This window comes from Somniosus microcephalus, chromosome 14 (assembly GCF_052327205.1).
Source record: "Somniosus microcephalus isolate GS21.2 chromosome 14, FLI_Smic_1.0, whole genome shotgun sequence".
NCBI lineage: Eukaryota > Metazoa > Chordata > Chondrichthyes > Squaliformes > Somniosidae > Somniosus > Somniosus microcephalus.
The window spans coordinates 55,326,679-55,349,147 of NC_141000.1; the positions used below are offsets into that span (position 1 = coordinate 55,326,679).

At 44.0% G+C, this 22,469-nt stretch overlaps 1 protein-coding gene across 1 annotated transcript in view; it reads right to left on the reverse strand.

Annotated features, from left to right (window-relative positions):
• slc51a (solute carrier family 51 member A) overlaps positions 1 to 22,469 on the reverse strand; it is a 58,346-nt gene that overhangs the window by 6,640 nt on the left and 29,237 nt on the right. Inside the window, exons 2-7 of the mRNA XM_086006571.1 lie at positions 19,895 to 20,049; positions 19,124 to 19,197; positions 14,462 to 14,620; positions 13,306 to 13,417; positions 12,548 to 12,694; positions 441 to 546 (exon numbers count right to left, since the gene is read on the reverse strand). Coding sequence (XP_085862697.1) covers positions 441 to 546; positions 12,548 to 12,694; positions 13,306 to 13,417; positions 14,462 to 14,620; positions 19,124 to 19,197; positions 19,895 to 20,049 — 753 coding nt within the window. The remainder of the gene's footprint in view (positions 1 to 440; positions 547 to 12,547; positions 12,695 to 13,305; positions 13,418 to 14,461; positions 14,621 to 19,123; positions 19,198 to 19,894; positions 20,050 to 22,469) is intronic.

Below are 22,469 nucleotides of genomic sequence, written 5' to 3' on the forward strand. Positions count from 1 at the left end.
TTTCAAGCAGGGCCGCACCATAAGCAAAGCCAAATTACACTGTCTATTTGTAAGGTATGTGCTTTTATTCTAACCACACTGAACCACTTAGGAATGTAGGAATGCACAGGACTAGAAAAGATCATTACAGCTCATCTGGCTGCTATCACTTAAATAGTTTTGACAAATAATAAGAAATCTACATGCTCTCTCCTCAACCAGGTAGCAAGGAAAGTCTGCCCTGCAGAATTCTCACAGCCAACCATCAATGCTCATCCTTGCTTGAGTGGAAGGTGATGTATTTCTGTGTAACACGGCTAATGATAAACCCAATGTGGAGAGTCGTAAACCTATCTTTTCTGGTTTTCCGGCACAGTGTTCAAATTTAAATCCAAATGGTATAATTTTTTGGAAATTTACAGTGTATGATAGATTAAAAATAAAATGGCATTACAACATACATCCTCCTCTGGCTGTGGGTGAAAGTGGAGGTGCACAGGCTATGCCCCCTGACAATGCTGTTATGTTGATAATGGCAGCTTGGAGTTGAGTAAGAATAAATGAAATCTGTAGAAAAAACAACAGAAAATTTAAATCACCAAGTATTACATAAACCATGAGAATTGGACCTGTATGGTAGGCTTTAACAAATAGTAATTTCTTGAAGTTTACTTCTTGACTTCGCAGGCCGACCAGTCAATTATTTAACTGATTAATAAAACTGATTGTTACAAGTTTCAGGTCTTCCTTAGAAAGTTTCTTGGGTACATCAGTGTTGGTCAATCCCGTAAACAAACTGAGCATCTTACGTTGAGGAGTGTGCCTGTACTGCCCAACATTTAATTATACAAAAGCTTAACCCAGGGTGTAACAATAGGATCACCTTGTGATCCATATTGGATATTGTGGGGTAGATTTTCCTGAAGCTGTCGGGAAGGAGGTGGGACTACAACTTTCGGGTTTTAGTCCCGCCTACATCGACGTCCGGCCAATCTGCGCGATTTTCCCTTGATTGACCTTGTTAAGCCCGCCCAGCGGGCTCAGCAGGCCAATTAAGGGCCACCCGGCAACAGGTGACGTCACAGACTGAAATTTCATCTGTCAAGAGGTTTTGGCAGATGAAATATCAGTGTTTCACAGCTGTTTGAAGCTGTGAAACACTGACAGTCTGACTTCTAACCTAAGTCCTTCTACACAGACTCAGTTAGAACTGTCACCAACATTGAAAGCTGAAGGCTGTCACTTTTGACAGATCGCAGCCATTTTGCTTTCATTGCCGGCTGAGTGATGGACTCCCGAAACCTAGAGGAAGAAAGGCTGTTAAGGTAAGTACAGGTAATTTAAACTTCTTTACACACTTTAGACACACCAAACACACTTACCTTTGCACTCATGCACCCATCACTCACCTGAACACCGACATCGCAACCCCTCCAAGTCCTTCAACCCGAATGCTCTAACCTGGCGTGGTTTGGAGCCGTCGGGAGTCCCACACGACACCCCTCAAAATAGGAATTAGGCTAAAAACTGCCTGTTAACTACCTGTAAACACGGGAAAGCAATTGGTCTTGACAACATAGCAACGGAGCAGATAAAGCATTTTGGACAGAAAGCAAAGAAATGGCTCCTAGAATTGTTCAACCACTGTCTGGCAACACACAAGCTACCTAATATCTGGCAGAAGGTGTAATGTATGTACCTTTATTAAGGGGGAGAACTACTTTTTACAGCTCCTGTATCCTGTAGTACCGGCAGTGACCACACCTGTATATAAACCCTGAGTAGTGATCTGTACAGTCAGTTGCAGTTTGAACCCTCATTCAGTAAACACCTGTTGATCGTTCCCTGCAGTCTGTGTCTGATTATTGAAGGACACAACATTAAGATACACAGATATAACATTGGCAACGACGCAGATTCGAACCTACCTGCAACTCTGCATCACCTCCCAGGGATTCGCTCCTGCAGAACAGTGAAAGGAGGTCGAGTCCAGAAGCACGGGCGTCGACCACGGGCAACCGCCCAGTCATCCAACGGAGATATGAGCATCGCAGGGGAGGCTGTCGAGAGCCAGGCTTGGCTTTCCAGTCATGGTGGTCCAGCGAAATGGGCTGGCAACAGGTACTGCGCAGGCCCTTCCCGGACAGCGGCGGCTAGAGCCGACCGAGTGGCACAGAAAAAGGCCGAGCAGCGTCGACGGGGGAGAGAGAGAGGGCAGAGCGCACAGGGCGCAGCCGGTGTTCAGGACCGAGCGGCGTCAATGGGGAGAGAGACGAGAGAGAGCAGAGTGCAGCCGGTGTTCAAGGGCCGAGCAGCGTCAACGGGGGAGAGAGGCGCGCAGGAAAACGCGAGGCGCTGCCATTGCCACGAGGACCGCAGAGAGCGGCATTGGCAGCAGCGCAGGAGCAGCGCACAAAACCGACAGGGCGTCACCATTTGCCACGAGGACCACCGAAAGCGGCGTTGGCAGCAGCGCGGGAGACGCCATTTTAAGCCGCAGCGGAGAAGAAAGGAAAGCGCGGGAGACGCCATTTTAAGCCGCAGCAGGGAAGAAAGGAAAGCGCGGGAGACGCCATTTTAAGCCAGTCTAACCACACCCAAAAATGCCGAAGAGTGGCAGTATCACAGCGTTCGACAATGAAGTCGAAGATTAGACGACATATGTCGAACGCATAGAAGTATACTGCAAGGCGAATGAAGTGCCAGATGACAAGAAAGCGCTGGTATTGTTGAATTCAATGGGTGCAAAAACGTATGGCTTACTACGAAACCTAGTAACCCCAGAGAAGCCAGTAGAAAAGGATTTTGAAAACATAGTGTCAATCCTACAGGACCACTTAAACCCCACACCGCTGCTGATAGCAGAAAGATTTAAGTTTCACAAAAGGAACCAGCATAAAGATGAAAGTAATGCTGAGTATTTAACGGAACTGTGCAAGCTATCGAAACACTGCCAGTTTGGAACGGGACTAGCAGATACTTTAAGGGACAAGTTTGTGTGTGGGCTTCAAAGTGAAGGAACCCAGAAACGGCTTCTATCAGAAAAGGATCTTACGCTGGACAAGGCTTTCAGCATTGCAGTATCACATGAAGCAGCAGCACGGGGCGCTGCAGAAATACAACGGAGACCACAAGAATATGGCACAAATGAAATGTCATACGGAACAGTGAAGTGCTATCGCTGCGGCAGAACAACACACGACCATAATGATTGCTGGTTCAAGGACAAAGTGTGCAGACAGTGTGGAAAAGTAGGACACATAGCAAGAGTCTGCAGGTCGGGAAAGAAAACCAGCAGCAAGAAATCTCCACAGGAGAAGTACAAGAAGGTACATAAGGTGACGGAGAGTAGTTCAGACAAACAGAAGAGTGATACAGACTCCGGAAGCAAGGAGCTGGGTTGTCTGAAACTACATAATGTGATCAAAACGGAGGATCACCAAACTATCTGGGTCACGCTCAAGATAGCAGGAGTCCAAGTGAAAATGGAATTGGACACAGGATCAGCCCTAACAGTCATAAACCGAAGGGACTACAAGCAGCTATTCTCACATATACCCTTGAGAGATACAAAGATTGTCTTGAAGACGTACACGGGGCAAAAAGTCTACCCCAAAGGAAAAATAAGGGTGAACGTTATATATAATGGCAAGGAAACACCAAAAATGGACCTATATGTATTGCCAGATGGAGGACCACCACTACTAGGACGTGAATGGGTCCGGAAGATACAGCTAGATTGGCATTCCATACAAGCACTGACTGTCGATGCCAAAAAGGATGACGACGTCACACCTGGACGACTGTCAAAAATGCTAACTGACGCACAAGAAGTGTTCCAGCAGGGACTCGGAACACTAAAAGGCATAACAGCGATGATCAAAATAGAGGAAAATGCAAGCCCAAAGTTTTTTAAGGCCAGACCAGTACCTTATGCGATCCGCCCAGCCGTCAAAGCAGAGCTGGAAGGTTTGGAATGTTCAGGAGTACTGTCCAAAGTGGACTGGAGCGAGTGGGCTACACCCATCGTTCCTGTAATGAAGAGGTCGTTGAGTAATATGCCTGGGGAACCAAAGAAGGTTCGCATCTGTGGGGACTTTAAGGTGACAGTGAACCCAGTCCTTCACACTGTACAATATCCGCTTCCGCGGATTGAAGATATTTTTGCCTCGCTATCTGGAGGGAAACACTACACTAAGATTGATCTGGCCCAGGCGTACCTGCAAATGGAGGTAGAAGAAGCCTCAAAACAGTACCTCACGATCAACACTCATAAAGGTCTCTACCAATACAACCGGCTGGTGTTCGGGGTAGCATCAGCTCCGGCTATTTGGCAAAGGGCAATGGAACAAGTCCTGCAAGGGATTCCAGGGACCCAGTGTTATTTGGACGACATCCTGGTCACGGGCGAAAATGACAGTGATCACCTCGCCAACCTGGAGCAGGTGCTCACTAGATTGAAGGAATATGGGCTCCGAGCTAATCGCCACGAATGCGAGTTTTTCCAGAAGCAGATCTCGTATTGTGGCCACGTTATTGATAAAGAGGGGTTACATAAGTCCCCTGAAAAGATTGAGGCAGTAGTCAAGGCTCCAGCACCGGAAAATGTGTCACAACTGAGGTCGTTCCTCGGGCTGGTGAGCTACTACCATAAGTTCTTGCCGAATTTGTCTACTGTACTACACCCACTGAACACCCTACTGCAAACGGGGGTACCATGGAAGTGGAGTGACGAATGTAAACAAACTTTCCAGAAGAGCAAAGCATTGATCACATCAAAAGAGGTGTTGGCTCATTTCAACCCAGCACTACCAATTCGGTTGGCGTGTGATGCATCACCCTATGGCATTGGAGCGGTGCTGTCGCACAAATTCCCGGACAGCTCGGAGAGGCCAGTAGCCTTTGCGTCTCGGTCACTAACCTCAGCCGAGGTAACTACGCCCAGATTGACAGGGAGGCCCTCAGCCTAGTGTGGGGAGTGAAAAAGTTCAATCACTATCTGCACGGGCAGAAGTTCACCTTGCTGACTGACCACCAACCACTTGTCTCCACCTTTAATCCAAAGAAGGGCGTTCCGGTGATGACTGCGCAACGGCTACAAAGATGGTCCCTTTTTCTAGGGGCGCACTAATATGAAATCGAGTATAAGGGCACGAAACAGCATGGAAACGCTGATGGGCTATCACGCCTGCCACTGCCTACTGCGGAGGAAGCACCAGCAGTGGATCCTGTCGAAATTTTTCATTCGACTATAATTGAATGCTTGCCAGTAACTAACGCTGGTATAGAGAAGGAGACCCGAAATGACCCGACACTGTCTCGGGTATATGATTTGACGGTGAAGGGATGGCCAGCACATGGCGACTCACTGTTGCCAGCATTCTCATCCAGAAGAGAACAGCTGTCAGTATGCCAGGGGACCTTGATGTGTGGATCCCGAGTGGTAATTCCACCCAAGTTAAGGGAGAGAGTGCTCAATGAGCTTCACGAAGGTCATCTGGGAGGGGTGAAAATGAAAAGCCTTGCTAGGGCTTATGTGTGGTGGCCGGGGATCGATCAGCAAATCGAGGACCTGACAAAGAGCTGCTCAGGATGCCAGAAGGTCCAAAATGCACCACCACATGCCCCTCTACACCCATGGGAGTGGCCCTCATCTCCATGGCAACGGGTGCATATTGATTTTGCTGGTCCATTCATGGACTCAATGTTTTTAATAGCCGTGGATGCGCACTCGAAATGGCCTGAGGTGATCAAAATGTCCTCCACCACCACGGAGAAAACTATTGCAGTCCTACGGACCATTTTTGCCAGGAACGGCTTGCCAGAGCAGATTTGCTCTGATAACGGACCACAGTTTGTGTCCGAAGAGTTTCGAAGATTTATGAAAAAGAATGGGGTAAGGCATTACACATCTGCCCCGTATCATCCAGCCACAAATGGATTGGCTGAGAGGTTCGTACAAACCTTTAAAAAAGCAGTAAAGGCCATGTGCGATGACGACATTCCACTGCAGCATAAGGTGGACAATTTCCTGTTAGCCTACAGAAATGCGACACATGCAGTCACCAACCAGGCCCCGGCCATGATGTTCTTTAACCGAAGGTTGAGATCTCATCTGGATTTGCTCAGACCAAATGTACGAAGAGATGTTGAGAGTAAGCAATTCCAGCACATCAACGAGAAGCCGACAAGGAGCTTCAATGTAGGGCAACCGGTCTTGGCCCGCGACTACCGAACAGAGAAATGGCAACCTGGAACGATATGCACACGGCAGGGGCCACTAATGTACACAGTGGATGTTGGGGAGAACATTGTGAGACGCCATGCTGACCAGATCCTAGAGTCACAGGAATGAGTCAACCCCATGTCTCGGCCATACATACCTGGTGAGGAACCCGACGTACAGGTCGCATCTACCTTAGAAACAATAGCATTGGAAGCTGATGAATCAACTGACGACAGGGTGTTCGAATCGCCTCCGCACCAAGAGCGAGACACTTGGGAAAGGCGTTATCCAGAAAGAATCAGGAAGCCTCCCCAAAGACTGAATTTATAAATGGACTATTTTCAGTTAATGTTGCATGTTAAAAGTGTTAATTGTAATTAGTTTGATATTTAATTGTTAAATGAGTGTTATGGTACTGTTAATCTAAAAGGGGAGGAATTGTAATGTATGTACCTTTAAGGGGGAGAACTACTTTTTACAGCTCCTGTATCCTGTAGTACCGGCAGTGACCACACCTGTATATAAACCCTGAGTCGTGGTCTGTAGTCAGTTGCAGTTTGAACCCTCATTCAGTAAACACCTGTTGATCGTTCCCTGCAGTCTGTGTCTGATTATTGAAGGACACAACATTAAGATACACGGATATAACAGAAGGCACATGTAATAGCACTATTAAAGCCTGGAAAAGATCCTTCAGATCCTAAGAGTTTTCGGCCAATTTCACTGCTTTGCCACACCTCTAAGCTGTTTGAACGCCTGATACTCAATAGGATAGCACCAACTGTAGATAAGCTCATTCCAGAGCAAGCAGGTTTCTGCCCTGACAAATCAACAACAAGCCAACTGCTCAACCTCACACAACACATCGAAGGTGGTTTTGAGCAAGGGATGGTAACAGGTGCTGTTTTTGTAGACCTGTCAGCAGCATACGATACAGTGAACCATAGACGTCTCCTCTGCAAGATTCTAGAGATGACAAAAGAGATTCACTTAACAGAGCTGTTAGAAAGCATGCTTCAGAATCGCCGGTTCTATGTTGAACTAGGTGGGAAGCGCATCAGGTGGCGTATTCAGAAGAATGGTCTTCCTCAGGGAAGCGTGCTTGCACTGTTGCTGTACAACATCTACACGAATGACCAACCTATAGACGGTGTTACACGCCGTTTTATATACGCTGATGACTTATGTGTCACTGCCCAAAGCACTGATTTTAACACCGTGGAGAAAACGCTTTCTGAGGCCTTGGAGGGACTAAAATCCTACTATGAAGAAAACCACCTTCGCGCAAACCCATCAAAGACGCAAGTTTGTGCATTCCACCTCAGAAACCGTGAAGCCAAACGCCAGCTGAAAGTAACCTGGCGTGGAGCAACACTGACGCATTGCGAGCACCCTATCTACTTAGGAGTCACATTTGACTGATGCCTCACCTTCAAGAACCACATCGAGAAGACAAAGGCAAAAGTGAGCGTATGAAACAACATCCTGAATAAGCTCACTAACACAAGATGGGGAACAAGCCTGAAAACATTGCGAACCAGTGCACTTACTCTTTGCTATTCCACTGCCAAATACGCCTGCCCTGCATGGGAAAGGTCTACTCATGCCAAGAAGATGGATGCCGTTCTGAATGCAAGCTGCCGATTTATCACAGGTTGCTTAAAACCAACAAACACCAACAGCCTATATATCCTGGCGGGTATCGCTCCCCCTGATATAAGAAGAACGGTAGCCAGCAAGAAAGAACGACTCCGTCAAACATCAGATGAGAGACACCCTCTGCATTGTCATACACCTATACCCAGCTGCCTAAAGTCAGGAAAGAGCTTCATGAACAGTGTTGTTCCATTACAATCAACCTCATCTGAAGCCCGCATCGCCTTGTGGAAAGACTGGCTCGCCAGTCTTGAACAACCCCCAGCGATGGAAATTTTACTTGATGAAAGCCTTCTCCCAGGAGCTAATTGCAACTGGGCAACCTGGAAGTGCCTTAACAGAATTAGGACCGGTGTAGGTTGCTCAAAGGTGTCACTAAGCAAATGGGGATATTCAACCAGCCCGACAACTTGTGAATGTGGAAATGAGGCACAGACTATGCAACATCTCCTGCAATGCCCATCATTAGAGGAACCCTGCACTGTTGCAGATCTTGCCGAATCCAACAACAAGGCGCAAAAATGTGTCCAGTTCTGGCTGGGCTATGTATAGACTGTCCGTGGACACGATAAGAAGAATTACCTGTTAACAGGCAGTTAATTGGCACTAATCAATTCCCGCCTCGGGTCGGCGGGTCCCAGTGCGGAGTGGGTACCCGCCTCCTCTGAAACTTACGTGGAGGCGGGTTTTGGGCGGGATGGTGTCGGGACCCCCGATTTCGGGATTTTCCCCCCCCCAATCACCTGAAACCCCGCCTGACGGCTCCAGGAAAATCTACCCCTGTGTCCTTAACATCTGCCCTCATGCATGCTTTGCCAATCTTTCAAAAGACAGACTGAAACATTTGGTGAGACAAGACCAGATATGAAGAGTTAGCTGCTGTAATTCACAGATGGCAAGTGAACTTACAGAATAACAGTCAAAGAAAATTCCACTTAACTCCATCTCACATGGAATTGGGGGTAATATACTAGCATGGATTGAGAATTGGTTAACAGGCAGAAAACAAATAGTAGGGATAAACGGGTCTTTTTCAGGATGGCAGGCAGTGACTATTGGGGTACCGCAAGGATCGGTGCTTGGGCCCCAGCTATTCACAATCTATATCAATGATTTGGATGAGGGAACTAAATGTAACATTTCCAAATTTGCTGATGATACAAAGCTAGATGGCAGTGTCAGTTGTGAAGAGGATGTGAAAAGGCTTCAAGGGAATCTTGACAGGCTCAGTGAGTGGGCGAGAACATGGCAGATGGAATATAACGTGGATAAATGTGAAGTTATTCACTTTGGTAGAAAAAACAGAAAGGCAGAGTATTTCCTAAATGGTGAAAGATTGGGGAATGCAGATGCTCAAAGGGACCTGGGTGTCCTTGTATATGAGTCACTGAAAGTGAATGTGCAGGTGCAGCAAGCCATTAGGAAGGCAAATGGTATGCTGACCTTCATTACAAGAGGATTTGAGTACAGGAGTAAAGAAGTCTTACTCCAATTATATAGGACCTTGGTGAGACCACAACTGGAGTACTGTGTACAATTTTGGTCTCCTTACCTAAGGAAGAATAAACTTGCCATAGAGGGAGTGCAACGAAGGTTCACGAGATGGCGGGACTGTCGTATGAGAAGAGATTGAGTAAACTAGGCCTGTATTCTCTTGAATTCAGAAGAATGAGAGGGGATCTCATTGAAGCATACAAAATTATTACAGGGCTTGATAGGATGGATGCTGGAAGAATGTTTCCCTTGGCTGGGGAGTCTAGAACCAGGGGCCACAGCCTCAGGATAAAGGAAAGGCCATTCAGGACGGAGGTGAGAAGAAATTTTTTCACACAGAGGGTGGTGAATCTTTGGAATTCTCTACCCCAGAGGGTTGTGGAGGCTCAGTCATTGGGTATATTCAAAACAGATGTCGATAGATTTCTGACTAGTAAAGGCATCAAGGGATATGGCGACAGGGCCGGTGAATGGAGTTGAGGCAAAAGATCAGCCATGATCTCATTGAATGGCGGAGCAGGCTTGAAGGGCTGAATGGCCTACTCCTGCTCCTATTTCTTACGTTATGTTCATTTCTCTCCTCAAAAAAATTGGGAAAAAAATAATAAACCTGTTCCTTGTTTTCGCGTTACCTTTCTTTCTGGATTACTTTGAACTGCAAAAACTGACCTCCAGCATTTCAGCATCCAGCTGTGGACCCGGGCTTACACCACACATTCACTTGTTTTAAAATCTGCCTGTCTATGTGCCCCTTTTTGTGGCCCTTTATTCTTTTTTTCCTGTGGTCCCAGCCAGGGAGAGGGTAGATCTGGTTGAAGATATTCCTGGAATATTGATCACGTGACATCTGACCACATGAGCATCTGTTTACGAAGAAAGAACATCTTTGGCCTTATGTGTTGAGTCTGCGTTTGAAAACCCAGGAGAGTTTAAGCGGTGTGTCGTTTGTCCTTGTATCTCCAGTTCTCTAGTTAGGACTGGCCATTTCCACGTCAAGGTAGCAAAAGAGGCTCTGTGGATTTTTACCACATAAAGTTTCAACGTAGTCTCACTTAAAGGAAGTTTAAGACTTTGGACTCTATTATTTTTAGTTAGTTTAAATAAATGTGTAAGTCAAGAATCATACTGATGGTTATATAAATAAAAGCAACCGTTTGCTTTAATATGGATATCATGCTATTTTCCACCTTTAGAAGTGCACGGTAGAACATGAGTGAGAGAGGAAGTATTAAGGGGTTTAGCAGCTTTAAAAGTGGATAAATCCCCAGACCCGGATGAAATGTATCCCAGGCTGTTAAGCGAAGCAAAAGAGGAAATAGCAGAGGCCCTGACCATCATTTTCCAATCCTCTCTGGCTTCAGGTGTGGTGCCAGAGGACTGCTAATGTGGTACCCTTGTTTAAAAAGGGAGAAAAGGATAGACCAAGTAATTACAGGCCAGTCAGCCTAACCTTGGTGGTGGGAAAATTATTGGAAATAATTCTGAAGGACAGAATAAATCTTAATTTAGAAAGATACGGATTAATCAAGGATAGTCAACACGGATTTGTTAAGGGATGGTCGTGTCTGACAAACTTGATTGAATTTTTTGAGGAGGTAACAAGGAGGGTGGATGAGGGTAGTGCGTTTGATGTAGTGTATGTGGACTTTAGCAAGGCTTTTGATAAGGTTCCACATGGCAGATTGGTCACGAAGTTAAAAGCCCATGGGATCCAGGGCAAAGTGTCAAGTTGGATTCAAAACTGGCTCGGAGGCAGGAAGCAGAGGGTAATGGTTGATGGGTGTTTTTGTGACTGGAAGGCTGTTTCCAGTGGGGTTCCGCAGGGCTCAGTACTGGGTCCCTTGCTTTTTGTGGTATATATCAATGATCTAGACTTGAATATAGGGGGTATGATTAAGATGTTTGCAGATGATACTAAAATCAGCTGTGTGGTTAATACTGAAGAAGGAAGCTGTAGACTGCAGGAAGATATCAATAAATTGGCCGGTGGGCAGAACAGTGGCAAATGGAATTTAATCCGGAGAAGTGTGAGGTAATGCATTTGGGAGGGCCAACAAGGAAAGGGAATACACATTAAATGGTAGGACACTGAGTAGTGTAGAGGAACAAAGGGACCTTGGAGTGCATGTCCACAGATCCCTGAAGGTAGCAGGCCAGGTAGATAAGGTGGTTAAGAAGGCATACGGAATGTTTGCCTTTATTAGCCGTGGCATAGAATACAAGAGCAGGAGGGTTATGCTTCAACTGTATAAAACACTAGTTAGGCCTCAGCTAGAGTACTGCATGCAGTTCTGGTCACCACATTACAGGAAAGATGTGATTGCACTAGAGAGGGTACAGAGGAGATTTACAAGGGTGTTGCCGGGAGTAGAGAATCTTAGCTATGAGGAAAGACTTAATAGGCTGGGTTTGTTTTCCTTGGAACAGAGGAGGCTGAGGGGAGACCTTATTGAGGTGTATAAAATAATGAGGAGCCTAGATAAAGTGGATAGAAAAGACCTATTTCCCTTAGCAGAGGGGTCAAAAACCAGGGGGCACAGATTTAAAGTAATTGGTGGAAGGTTTAGAGGGGATTTGAGGGGAAATTTCTTCACCCAGAGGGTTGTGGAGGTCTGGAACTCACTGCCTGAAAGGGTGGTAGAGGCAGGAACCCTAACCACATTTAAGAAGTACTTGAAGGTGTACTTGGGATGCTGTAACCTGCAGGGCTACGGACCAAGAGCTGGGAAGTGGGATTAGGCTGGATAGCTCTTTGTTGGCCGGCACGGACACGATGGGCCGAAATGGCCTCCTTCCGTGCTGTAACTTTCTATGATTCTATGATAGGCAGCGTGGATAACCTCCAGTGAAAAATAGTGAAGTTAAACAGTAATTGGTAGCCCTCTGGTATGCTATCCCATTCATGTCACACACAAGATTATTAATTTCAGCTCATACACGTGTCCATGTATGGATAATGTATTTTTACAATGAACAAGAGTAAAAAGGAAACAATCAGTGTAGCAATCTTATTGTTTTATACAAGTTTTTAAAAAGTTACTATTCTATAACTTTATGTTTATTTTCTTCGTTAATGCCATAGTTTATGTCGAGTGACATTCAAACCACGCTGTTAGCTAACGTGTTTATTTTTAAGAAATGAGAAATAAACAATGTTTTTAAGTAACGGCAAGGTGCAGAGTCCTTTCCTACCTGATAAAGGGTGAATTTGGGGATTATCTTCTGATTTTTAAGTTCACCTTTGACTTTGTTAAAAACAATCCCAATTGGCCAAAGTGCAACTATTGTGGAGACACCAAGGGAAGTGTTAATCCATATCGCAGGTCCACTAGGCGCAAGCTGTAAAATAATAAATCATACACTGTTATGTTTAGTAAAAATATTTCCATCTATTGTTGTCTCAATACCATAAATTATTTGTTTTTTTTGTTGCATTTTATCAATCATAAAATAGGCAATTTAGTCCTCCTTATGGGGTAATAGCTGGGCTCCACTTGGTACCTGGCCATTGATACTACAGCGGAGGTTGGTAACCCATCATGTATGGAGTCACAGCTTTGAACACGTACTGCTAATCATGGGGCAACATTCCATGATGTGGTATGTTGGAAGTTAAGAGTTATTCAGAGTTCTAAGCCAAGTATTTATTTTAACATAATCCTCTATTCAGATTGCTCTCTAAAGCAGTCTCTTTTAATTTAATCATCTTCACTGAACAGTACACAACAGAGACACTGAGAAATTATGGTGTGTATTTTGAAGAAAAAATTACAGCATTAACTCAGAAATACAAACTTTTAAAAATGTACTGCTTAATCAGCAGATCAGAAAAAGGGGCAAAATGTATCAATTTCCATCCTGCGACTTAAAATATGTCAACTTATCACCAATTTCTTTATTTATCCTATTCAAGTACTAGCATCTAGCTCAACATGGACTAAAGAACATACATCATCAAGGCTAAAGGTCCCATTCACCCAAAGGACTAATGTGATGATCATTAGGACTGGCCGGAAGAAAGCTAGCTGAAATGTTCCCAATTTCAGCAAGAACATCAGGCGCCTAAAAAAAAGAAAGAAGCAGACATTAACCATGTTTAGACAGCAGCTTAAAATGGCAAATATAAGACATTAGTTTGGGTCTTCCATTTACTTTTAGCATATTAAGGGACTTAACTTTTGGCCATTCTGTGAAGCGCCTTGGGATGTTTTGTTGTTGTTGTATTATATTTGGTACTTTGGGTTTGAGTATGTAATCTAATTACTGGATTTTCACATACCCTCTGCTAAGATAAACGGCAACAACAATTATATATATATATTTATTACATATTGGTACAATCACGTGTGCAATTAAGTATTAATGCTAACAAATTTTAACATATTTAGGCCCATCCATTTTTGTGGGTTATTTCTTTTATTTTCCTAAATCCCCTACACCACATTTTTGCATGGTCAAGTATACTACAGATTAAAAGAGTAAAGATTCCATTTACAAAGCCCCAAAATGTCTTAACCCCAAACATACAAGAACATCTCATTGCATCAGTGGGACATTTCCATTTACAAACGGCAGTGGAAATCTGCAACACTCTCCTCCATAAAGGTGTTGAGCCTAGGTCAACTGAAAATTTCAAAGCCGAGATTGATAGATTTTTGTTAGGTAAGAGTATTAAGGGATATGAAACCAAGGTGGGTAAATGGAGTTGCAATACAGATCCGCTATGATCTAGCTGAATGGCGGAACAGGCATGAGGGGCTGAATGGCCTACTCCTGCTCCTATGTTCCATTCGTGAAATGAACATTTAGTACGGAGTTATCGGAAGTCTTTTTGTGGACCTTCAAGGGACTGGGATGATATTATGTGGACTCATTTCAAACAGAACCAGAACAGTTGACAAAGAGAGCACAATCTCATCCCATCATTGTGGGTTCGATTATGGCCCAGATCCCTAACTAAACTGATCAATCATTTGTCACTCAGCCACCCAAACCCCTTACTAACTCTAACTTCAATAACTCAGAATATACAGTGTGTGTCAGTGACAGGAATAATACAAGGCTATAGGTCCAAGAACATTTTTCTCAACCAAGTCTACAGCTCACCTTGAAATCTTTGCAAAAGGCAAACATAGACAGCAGCAACAACAGGGTCCTGTACTAATCTTGACAGGAGTATTTTGAAAACGTTTCAGGAATGCCTCATCACCTCCAAATTCTTCTATCATCATCCGCTGGAACTTATGGATAACAATTGCAAAGTACCTATAGAAATAATAACAAAATTATCCAAGAAATTTATCCAACAAAATATAATTCACTTTAATGGCTTTGTATTCTACCTAGTTGTTGCATAATCCTGAATGTTATAAAATGCCTCTCAGTTACCATGGCCTTGAATTTCTGTGGGTTTACACCATTTCTCTGGAGGTACCTGCTGGTCTCCCGTTGAAGTTAACGCTGAAGTCTGGGCCTATGTCTCATGCTATAAAAATTTCTAATCAAAGGAAACTTGGTAACTAATAGTCAGTGCAAAACTTCCCCTTGTAAAGTTCTGTTCCACGCATGAATAGTTACATTGGATTGTGAGCACTTGGGAAGGTTTGTTCCCTTGAATTGCTGTGGGTGTCACTAGTTCTAATATTGTGCAACATAAATGCGGATTGTAAAAGCTTCTACAAGTATGTAAAAAGAAAAAGATTAGTGAAGACAAATGTAGGTCCCTTACAGTCAGAAACGGGAGAATTTATAATGGGGAACAAGGAAATGGCTGAGCAATTAAACAAGTACTTTGGTTCTGTCTTCACGGAAGAGGACACAAATAACTTCCCAGAAATGCTAGGAAAGCAAGGGTCTAGTGAGAAGGAGGAATTAAAGGAAATTAGTATTAGTAAAAAAATAGTGCTGGAGAAATTAATGGGACTGAAAGCCAATAAATCCCCAGGGCCTGATAATCTGCATCCCAGAGTACTAAAAGAGGTAGCCATGGAAATAGTGGATACATTGGTTGTCATCTTCCAAAATTCTATAGATTATGGAACAGATCCTGCAGATTGGAGGGTGGCAAATGTAACCCCATTATTTAAAAAAGGAGGGAGAAAGAAAACAGGGAACTACAGACCAGTTAGCCTAACATCAGTAGGAGGGAAAATGCTAGCATCTATTATAAAGGATGTGATAACAGGACGCTTAGAAAATATCAACGGGATTAGACAAAGTCAACATGGATTTATGAAAGGGAAATTGTGTTTGACAAACCTACTGGAGTTTTTTGAGGATGTAACTGGTAGAATAGATAAGGGAGAACCAGTGGATGTGGTGTATTTGGATTTTCAGAAGGCCTTAGATAAAGTCCCACATAAGAGGTTAGTGCGCAAATTTAAAGCACATGGAATTGGGGGTAATATACTGGCATGGATTGAAAATTGGTTAACAGACAGGAAACAGGGAGTAGGAATAAATGGGTCTTTTTTGGGGTGGCAGGCGGTGACTAGTAGGGTACCACAGGGATCAGTGCTTGGGCCCCAGCTATTCACAATATATATCAATGATTTGGATGAGGGAACCAAATGTAATATTTCCAAGTTTGCTGACAACACGAAACTAGGTGGGATTGTGAGTTGTGAGGAGGTTACAAAGAGGCTTCAAGGCGATTTAGACAAGTTGAGTGAGTGGGCAAATACATGGCAGTATAACAATGTGAAGTTATCCACTTCGGTAGGAAAAACAGAAAGGCAGAGTATTATTTAAATGGTGATAGATTGGGAAATGTTGATGTACAGAGGGACCTGGGTGTCCTTGTACACCAGTCACTGAAAGCAACCCTGCTGGTGCAGCAAGCAGTTAGGAAGGCAAATGGTATGTTGGCCTTCATTGCAAGAGGATTTGAGTACAGGAGCAAGGATGTCTTACTACAGTTATACAGGGCCTTGGTGAGACCACACCTGGAGTACTGTGTGCAGTTTTGGTCTCCTTACCTAAGAAAGGATATACTTGCCATAGAGGGAGTGCAGCAAAGGTTCACCAGACTGATTCCTGGGATGGCAGGACTGTCGTATGAGGAGAGATTGGGTCAACTAGGCCTGTATTCACTAGAGTTTAGGCGAATGAGAGGGGATCTCATTGAAACGTATAAAATTCTGACAGACTGGATGCAGGGAGGATGTTTCCCCTGGGTGGGGGGGGGGGGTCTAGAACGAGGGGTCACAGTCTCAGGGTACGGGGTAGGACATTTAGGACTGATGAGGAGAAATTTCTTCACTCAGTGGGTGGTGAACCTGTGGAATTCTCTACCACAGAAGGCTGTGGAGGCCAAGTCACTGAATATATTTAAGAAGTAGATAGATTTCTAGACACAAAAGGCATCAAGGGGTATGGGGAGAGAACAGGAATATGGTATTGAGATAGAGGATCAGCCATGATCATATTGAATGGCGGAGCAAGCTCGAAGGGCCAAATGACCTACTCCTGCTCCTATTTTTCTATGTTTCTAAATAATCACGTCGCACCAAGAGTACAAAGCTCCCTTGACAAGAGAAGTCAGAGCTACCTTGCTGAAAACAAAACAAGTTAAAGAGGTATAATGCTGGGTGTCCACAAAGTGATGGGTTGTCGATTTACACCTGCGATTTCTGCACACCATTGTGTTGGCAATCTCATTCATTTTACTGTCAGGGTATGCCAAGCAGAAGCCAATGCTGTCCGCATGTTAGAGGGGAAATTGGAATGACAATCGTCATTAACTTACTATCATGCACCTCGTAGCAGCCCGCCCAGAGCAGCAGTAGCATATATCTGCAAGCAGGTTATCTGCTTGACTGGCAGAGATCCAGGAAAAGAGGATGATTTGAAATAAGTATTTTGCTATGAAGACCAGAGAATGATGCCAATGTTGTCCCTTGAGGGATCATTCTATGATCCTGCAGCCCATGTGGCGATCTGCACTTGTAGGGAGCATGGCTCGGAGAATCAGGTCTACAAAGTAGTAACCCCATCTCCACCCACAGTCCCTATGAGCACAGCTCTCACTTGCAACAGAAAGGTCCTGAAATTGCATCAAGGAATAGTAATGTACAAACATTTAACACGTTCGTTTGAAATTTCTCTCCTTTATTTTAGCACAGATTTTAACCTGTTTAAGATTGTGAAATTACCCATTTCAAAATAAAAACAATTTTAAAGCTGTACGTCACCAATCTTGTTCTTAAATCTATCAACTATTATAGTGTACCTCATAATGAAGAAATTACTGAAAAGGGAATTGTATTCATCTGCATTCTCATTTCATCTTAGACATTATAAAGAGAGACAGTTACACATTTATTGGTGGCTCTGTCTTCTATTGTGTTTTTGTTTTAGAAACATAGAAGATAGGAGCAGGAATAGGCCATTCGGCCCCTCGAGCCTGCTCCGCCATTCAATGGGATCATGGCTGATCATCCAAATTCAGTACCCTGTTCCTGCCTTCGCCCCATATCCCTTGATCCCTTTAGCCTTAAGAAATATATCTAACTCCTTCTTGAATATATTTAATGAATTGGTGTCCACTGTCTTCTGTGGTAGAGAATTTCTCAGGTTCACCACTCTCTGGGTAAAGAAATTCCTCCTCATCTCTGTCCTAAATGGCTTACCCCTTATCCTTAGACTGTGAATTAAAATTCTCATCAGAGGCAGTCTAGAAACAGACATTATCCAATTCCACCTCCAGTGACCATGAAATATGTATTTTTTTGTACAACAGTTAGAGGATTGATTGAGGAGCTCCTGATTTCTTGCTGTAGACAGTATGAGGGGAAAATTCAGTTGGTTTGCGCCTCCCGTTAGCGCCTTAAGAGGGCGCTAATGGGGCGCAAAGCAACTGGCGCCCGTGCACGGCGATGTTTGCGCCGCTCACGAAATTAACTAGACATTTTGCGGTGGCGCTAAACACTACCACCACGATCTCCTGCGCCGGCAGATCGTGACGTCAGTCAAGAGTGCAACGCCTCAGGCCGGATACTGAGTGGCGCCCCCTGCCTTACCGCCTGCCGCTAGCAACGACAGGTTGAGGGGAGCGTTTTGCAGTCAGGAAGGGACTGGGGGAGCGTTATTTAAAGGCGACCACTTCCTGCCTTTTTTTGTTGGTGACATTTTTGCACTATGCATTCTGAGAGAGAGAGAGAGACTTCTGGAGAGGTTCAACACTGTGTGAAGGAGTTTTGCATACTGAGCAGCACTTTGCAGGTTCATTTTGATTTGCCCTTCCTTTTATCGATTTAGAAGAGACTGTGGGGGCTGCACTCTGAGCTCTTTCCCTGGGTCTCTCCATTGTTCTATCCAGCAGATTTGATGTACAGGTCTCTCCAGGCCAAGATTCAAGGCTGCAATGAGCAGGATGTGGATGGAGAGCAAGATCAACCCTCCCCTTTAAGAGCTGGCCGGCGCCAGTGTGTCTGTGTTCCATTGCTGACTGACATCACATGAGTTTCACCAGCGCTCTGAGGTAGCGCCTCGCTCCTCGGCCTTTGCGCCTTAAGGCGGGTGTGAAACGCCTGGTTTTGCGCTCCAATCACCTCCAGGGGCGATAAAAACCAAGTTTGCAGTTGGAGGCGATAATTAGCGCCAGGCGCTAATCTTTGCGCCCGGCCAATAATTGCAACCCAAATGGGGCGATACCAAATTTCTCCCCCTATGTAATTCGAATGCATTTCTACTTCCCAGAATTTAATGTAGACAATTAAAATGTAATGTATTCTAGGAGCAATAAAAAAACCCAAAAGAAATACATACACTGCTGTTGTCAAATCTGTGATCATTGATGCTAGAGGAATCCACATCCCAATACAAGATGTAGACGCTATCACCTGAAACAAAAAAAATAAAGCAACTGTTACTTTTCAATATTCTAAAAGCTAACATTCTTAAATGTTGTAAAGCAGAGTTTCCAAATGGCCTGTATAAAAATACAGTGATTTCCTGAATTGGTATTTGTGGATAGGAAGATGGCTAATGGTGTGCAGGCACATTGATTTTGGGTGTTGAGTCACATTTTAGATAGATAGCTTATTTACTTACTTCAAAATATAGGAATTTTGTTGTTATTCAGGAGGTGCTTTTCATTTTCTTTGCCAGTCGCTTCTGCTTGCATTGTTATTTAAAATGCTACATTGAGCACTCTTGTGAAGGACCTTGCAACAGGAAGGTCCTGAAATTACACCAAGGAATTGTAACATACAGTTAACACTTTTGTTTGAAATTTCTCTCTTTTATTTTAGCGCAGATGTTAACCTGAAGAGAGGAATTTCAGACAAACACATTAAATGCTAATATTCCTCAGTGATTTCAGGGCCACAGGTTTTAAAACAGAATTCCAAGCTCTGCCAATACAATTTATGTGGGAATGTGGCTTTTCCATTTGAAATCCTTTGGGTGAAATCAAGAAGTATATTAAAGCAAGATAGAAAATGGGAGCTTTTTGAAATCTTATGGAGAATTGGAGACAATTCCTGAAAAACAGGAAGAGTATGAATTTCCCAGCTAGATATTGTAAAGTGTACTTACAGGCGCAGCCCCACTGACCCACATAATAGTCGCTCTCCTGTTTGATGAAGGGACTTTTCTTACCAGGTAGATAACTTCCTCAAAATACACAAGATTTGCAATTACAGCCATTAGAGTGAGAACACTGTATAAGATAATAGCAGGCACATTCAAATCTGTGGAAAGAAACAAAGTTAATTACTTTAAATGAGCTGTCTCCATTGTCATTTTGATCAACCATTTCCTAAATGAGTTTATAATGTTTATTTTTATTATTTGAATAAATTATATAGCTATTGGTGGGGAAATTATCAATTAATATTTGTTTTAAAAACAGGCTGCAGTGTATTTACACTTCTGTAAGTAGTGGCACAATTATATAAATGTATTTATAATTTAACAGAAATTAAACTTATTACCGATTTACTTTGAGCAGATGCCATATGATGCAGATATGGGGGGTGATTTTGCCAATGGGGGCGCGTTGGAGGCGGGACTGCTGCTTGGCGGGTCGATGTCCCGCCTCCATCGATTTGTGGCCAACCCACGCTATTCCCTTGATTGACCTTGTTAAGCCCGCCCAGCAGGTTTAGCAGGCCAATTAAGGGAAAGCCCGTTACAGAGATTGTCAAAGTATGACGTTTCATCTGTCAAATACTTTTGGCAGATGAATTGTCATCATTTGACAGCTCTGTGAAACTGTCAAACACTGACATTCTCTGTAGTTTGATGAGTTCTTGAATTCAAGGCCTCATGAAACCTCTTTCTTTTGCAGAAATTAGATGGTTGTTGCATTGGAGAATGCAACTTCCATCTGTCATCTCTGCCGCGGAGGTCCGAGACTCTCCGCATACCCAACGATTGAAGCCTGCAGGAAGAGACAAAGGTAAATACACTTTTTCTAACATTTCCCACTTACCTCACATACTCACCTCTCCACACTTGCACCCATCACTCACCTCTACAGCACACTTTTGGACCCCGCAGACCCACTACTCGCCTCGGTGACCCTGGCGGGGTTCGGAGCCTTCGGGAAGCCTGCACTTTTGTGGGTAAAATGGGGATAATCCTCTTATCTGCCTGTTAACTACCTGTTAACAGGCAGTTAAGTGGCTGTAATCCCCTTCCCGCATCCAAGGAGGCGGGTCAGGGGCAGGTTGGGCACCCGCCCCCAAATTCTGCCATTTTCCCAGCAGTCCCGCCTCCATACCCGCCTCCCCAGGGCTGGCAAGATCACGCCCATGATTAGCTTGATTATACCTAGCCATTTTATTATATTACAGTTGAAGATTGTTAATTGGATGTCTAGATATAAAAGATACCCTCATACTAATTAGATTATATGCACTGAGCAAAGCCCTGCTACAAATACTGCAATAATGGCAGCCAAGAGGTCTGTTAAGAAAGAACTATGGGAACAAAATTTCTCACACTAATGTTTTTCCTACAAATAGGAGCAATTTCATCCTCATGATTCTCTCCATACAGATCTCTTGAATAGAATGCATGACTATATTGTAATTATGCCAGCTGAAAACCAAAGTCATAGATTTTTGACAAAAACTGCAGATTCTTGATGGCTTTTTGAGAATTTTTAAGTAGGATGCAATGGTAAACCTCCATATTCCTACTTGCTGCTGTGGTTTCATGCACTAATTGCATGGCCAATTAGAAACCACCAGATGACCAAATGGGCTCAGTCGTGTATGAAAGGGCAGCATGCACAAGTCCTCTGGCTGCCCTTAAGGAAATTCCAATGCTTTTGGCCACAGATACACCTTTAACACCAAATAAATTAAGTCACGCTGACTCCAATTCTTTACTCCACTTTCTTCCAATACTGATTAAGTGGCTAATTGTCCATGGGCAGCTATTTTGTTACAGAACGCTGCCCAGTCTTTATGTGGAACCCCACCAAAGTCGCACTTTAGCTTCATTCCCCTGAAGCTCACTCCTAGCAGTTCTATTGCCATAGATTTTAGCATTCTTGACTATAATAGGCTTCTCTGCTGCAATCTAGCTCTTGCAAGGGCACGTGGCCCAATACGTTATATTAACAGTTCCAAAGCTAAAAATGGTGATGGCGTGGGATGGGAGGTCACATTTTACACATTACACTTCTGCCAAAATGCACAGTCTACAATGGGGAGTGTGTCATATACATAGGTGTAACATAATGCATAGTGACCAAGAGTGGGAACCAGTGCTGGTTCATTTCCTCCCTAGCCTAGAGGTACTTAAAGCCAATTATAGAAATCCGGTTGATATTTTTCCAAATTTCCCAATGATGGTTTTCTATGGTTCATTCAGTGATTATCTTGCATTGTTTTACAGGTAATAGAGTGAAACATAGAGCAGGATATTTAATTACACAATCATTTCTACAGAAAACCGAGGAACATTTGGGGCTTGATTTTAATGGAGGAGGTAGGATGGAGTCAGGTTGCCTGGTGGGCGGGTTTCGGACCCACTGCCGGTTTCAGCTGCTCCCGGTGTCCCATTTTCACTTAATTGGTCCACTTAGCTTCGTCGTGCACGCTGCCTGCTGCAATGAGTTGCCGCGGGTCTGTTGGTCTGCACTGATGAAGTCTTTGCT